The sequence below is a fragment of the Dendrobium catenatum genome, unplaced genomic scaffold (assembly GCF_001605985.2).
Source record: "Dendrobium catenatum unplaced genomic scaffold, ASM160598v2 fragScaff_scaffold_1000, whole genome shotgun sequence".
NCBI lineage: Eukaryota > Viridiplantae > Streptophyta > Magnoliopsida > Asparagales > Orchidaceae > Dendrobium > Dendrobium catenatum.
The window spans coordinates 133,503-137,415 of record NW_021319462.1 but is presented as its reverse complement, the minus strand read 5'-3'; the positions used below and the strand labels follow the sequence as shown (position 1 = coordinate 137,415).

At 40.6% G+C, this 3,913-nt stretch overlaps 1 protein-coding gene across 1 annotated transcript; it reads left to right on the top strand.

Moving 5' to 3' along the window:
* Positions 1–844: 844 nt before the first annotated feature.
* LOC110108386 (B2 protein) lies at positions 845–3,449 on the top strand. The gene is made up of 5 exons (XM_020839014.2): positions 845–1,642; positions 1,826–1,926; positions 2,021–2,104; positions 2,869–2,979; positions 3,161–3,449. The coding sequence occupies exons 1-5, from the start codon at positions 892–894 to the stop codon at positions 3,200–3,202; spliced, it is 1,089 nt and encodes a 362-aa protein (XP_020694673.1). The 5' UTR covers positions 845–891; the 3' UTR covers positions 3,203–3,449.
* Positions 3,450–3,913: the final 464 nt, after the last annotated feature.

Here is a 3,913-nt window from a genome sequence, read left to right as displayed (position 1 = left end):
AAGAGTTGCAAAACTTCTTATTCCCTCACAACTCCAGCACAACACAAAACAGAGGGCGCTCTCATGAAAGCCAACCGACCAATTGACCAATTGACCCATCTTAGTGAAATAAAGGCAACCAAAGAAACCCAAATCAAAATATGAAAGCCAATCAAACATCAATCCACTACATTAACATGTAACAAAAAATATCATGTAAACAAAAAAGCATAAGTCGTCATTCAACGGAAAGAAAAACAGAGGGTGTTCTCAAACAAGTATTTCACTCAACGTCTATCTATGAACTAACAAGGAAAAAACGACTAAAGCAAGAACTAGTTCTTACCAAATAAAGATTGACATTGTTGTACAAAAAGTTAGAGTATGAATCATATCAGCGCATAACTCAAAACTCACAGGACCAATAGAGCAACGAAGAAGGAGCATGAGTATTAAGGGCATGAGAAATGGGCATTCACAAATATCATAGGTTTTCTCACGCAGAAAATTGCCGGAGAACAGGACGAATGAGATGAATCTGGGGATGAATGAAAGCTACGGTCACAGAAACATAATGAAATGCGAGATGTGAGGAATAAGAGCTTTCAGATATGAATAGTATAAATTTATAATTTTAGATATTAAATATGTAAATAAATAAATTTATAGTCTAACGTAGGTAAATTTTTTTTTTTTTTTTTAATTTAACTCATTGAAAATTATAGCATTGTCTTGCCTCTTCCGCAACTTCTAGAGTTCGTTGGCGGCCAAATCTCGAGAAATAATACCCCACCAACCTTCTGGAACCCGGTGGCCCCCACTCACCTATTATCTCCTTCATTCGCATGCGGGACAGTCCCTTAAACGGCTAAGCCCTTTTCTTCGTCACAAAGTATTCACTCTTCGCTCTCAATGCAACCGCGTTCGCGTTTTCTCTCTCCTTCTCTTTCCTCGAAATTCTCCTCTGTTCCACTCTATAAACCTGTACCTCTCTTCTCGCTTCCTCACCCAGCATCAGACCGAGATAAAGAAATGGAGATCAGTACTCACAAGGAGCAGTCTTCGTTCAGGCATTTCAGCGAACAGCTTCGGCTCGAGACCGCTGCCTTTTCCAGCCTCTCCATCGGCGACAGCATATGGAGCGATCACTTCCTCCCGGAAACCGGAAAGACCCTCGATGAACGCCGGAACTTCCTTTCCGGCGCCGCGCCGGAGTTCAACCCCAGCGGGCTCGGAGCCCAAAAGCTCGCCTTTACCAACTCCAGCCTCAATCGGATCAAAAGCAACGGCGACGAATACAGTTCCATGGACGGGATCAAGGATGGGAGTTTCTCAAATAAGAGGTTCGGATTTACCAACGGAAATGGATTGATGAAGAATTATTACTTCGATAAGTCATTTGGGAAGCATGTGAACGGCAAGAAGAACAACAGCAGCAATGGTGCTGCTGGGAGGAAAAAGAATGGGAATAGTAATAACGGACTCAACAAGAACAGCAATCATAGCAGGGATATCAATAGCAACAGTAATGGAGGAGGGGTGGACAAGCGATTCAAGACATTACCGGCGTCCGAGGCGCTGCCAAGGAACGAAGCGGTTGGAGGTTACATCTTTGTCTGCAACAACGATACTATGCAGGAAAACCTAGAGAGACAGCTCTTTGGTATGTTTTTCCTCTCTCCCCTTAATCAATCTAATGAGCTAAAGGCCCAATTTTTATGTTGTTTTGGAGCCTTTGAATTGGGATTTCAACACAAATATCCCATGTTCTTCATTGTGTATTCCATAATTTGATTCCAAACAGTACATTATTTAGTTGTTATAAAATTATGGATTTTATTGGCAGGTTTGCCATCAAGGTACAGGGATTCAGTTAGGGCAATAACACCTGGCCTGCCTCTCTTCCTCTACAATTACTCCACGCATCAGCTCTATGGTATCTTTGAGGTATTAGCTTTAGTTTTGTTCTTAGTATATTTTCTTATTTCTCTATCAAAGTTTCATTGTTTCTTACGCTATGGCTGTTGGAATTTGGTTGCAGGCTGCAAGTTTTGGTGGAACAAATATAGATCCGTTAGCTTGGGAGGACAAGAAGAAATCTGGGGAATCTCGTTTCCCTGCTCAGGTAATTTGAAATTTGCAGGAATAATTCTGCACCATTCAAGAGCTCTACAGTTCTTTTCTTATTTTGATTCATTGTGCTGTTTTACGGCTTTACAGAGATGTTGCCATATTTCCTTCTCTACTGAAGGCGATTGCTATTTGTATGCCTTTTTTTTTGTTTGGTCATAATCATGGTAGAAAGTTTCATCTTGTTGAAAAATACAGAAAAAATTTGGTGCAAAATGAACACAATTAGTAATGGTTTTATTCTTTCCAACCAAATAAATTCAACCACTTTCATCATATGGTGGTTGGTGATACATATTCTAATATTTCATTAGCATGATATAGACTTCCTTCCGTATTTTTCTTCTCTATAAGATATCGAAAACCCTTATGGTTAACTACAATTTAAAAAAATAGGTTTCTTAACATTTAATTTATATTGTTGAGGTAGTTTTAGGCTTTGTTTGAGACAGCTTTATAAAACAATACAAAAATTGTCCCGAATGAAATCTTAATCTCCTCAAAAAGCTTGTAGTTGTTACAAATTCACTGCAAGACTGTCGTTGTTGCTGTCCACTATATAGGCCTTTCAATAGCTATTTTGCAACTATTAAGGAAGGTTAATTAAAGCACTATTTTTTGCCGCGATTAAAACCGCGCTAATATGGATCTCTTGCAGCAGTTTTAACTGCTACAAATATGCAATATTATATACAAAAGATTGAGCATTTTAGGATATTCCTTCTTGTAGTAAATGATTTTTTTTTTCTCTTTATTTAGGTGAGGGTTGTGACAAGAAAACTCTGCGAACCATTGGAGGAGGATTCATTTCGCCCCTTTCTTCACCATTATGATGGCCCCAAGTTTCGGCTAGAGCTTAGCATCCCTGAGGTATATATCTGCTATCCAGCACTGAAAACTTTAATGAAGCATTCAGTTTACTGATATTCAAAACGTTTTCTTGCAAAGAAATTCACCGGAGAACCTGATCTTCTTTTTCTAATTCAGTACTTTTACAAGTTTTTATTGCTTTACGTCCTAAAATTTTTTCCCTTTTTTTTTCTGATTTCAGGCTCTGGCACTTCTTGATATATTTGAAGACAAGTATGCATAGGGCTGGGATTACTGGCAAAGCAGGGAGAGCAGCGGCATCCAACGCATTGCCAAATAATTTAGCTTATATAATACCTAAGAGGTGTGCTGTGTATGAGAAGATGATCGGCAAATAACATTTTTTGAATGATGTATATGATAAAGATATTGAAAATGTATTGATAAAAGTGGATATAAAGAATATTGCTCAAGTTGGATATTTTATTTCATTAGGGTGAGAATATACTATAATACCCACCGTTGTTTTATTATAGTAAACAGATTGACCCGAACCTGATCCGTTTAGCTAAACGGGTTCGAATTGCCAACCCGGACCCGAATTGTCGGGTTACTGGATTGATCTTACCTGACCCGTGAAATCTAACCTATTTGACATTCCTAACATGTTCGCTGCATACGAGGCCAGCAGCCAAGTGCAGCAGACGAGGCGTCGAGGCCAGCACTGCAGGCGAGGCGTCGTCGTGTCGAGGCCAGCGCTGCAGGCGAGGCATCGAGGGCTTGTGGCCAGCGCGAGTGCAGCCTACCGGTGAGGCCAGCGCTGGTCGAGTCAAACGCGGACGCGGGTGAGGCCAGTGCAGCGGGTGAGGTCAGCGCAGCGGGCGAGCCAAGCAAGGGCTGCATCGGTGCCCGACCTGTTTTTTTAAACGGGTCAAAAATCCAAACCTAGACCCGACTCGTTTCACAAACAGGTTGACCCAAACCAGGATTTTTC

Bases quoted from the DNA above. Each gene is read 5' to 3' on its own strand.
- LOC110108386 (XM_020839014.2), top strand. From the start codon at position 892: ATGCAACCGCGTTCGCGTTTTCTCTCTCCTTCTCTTTCCTCGAAATTC. The intron at 1,643-1,825 runs GTATGTTTTTCC...TTTTATTGGCAG, and splicing joins CCTAGAGAGACAGCTCTTTG to GTTTGCCATCAAGGTACAGG. The intron at 2,980-3,160 runs GTATATATCTGC...TTCTGATTTCAG, and splicing joins TAGAGCTTAGCATCCCTGAG to GCTCTGGCACTTCTTGATAT.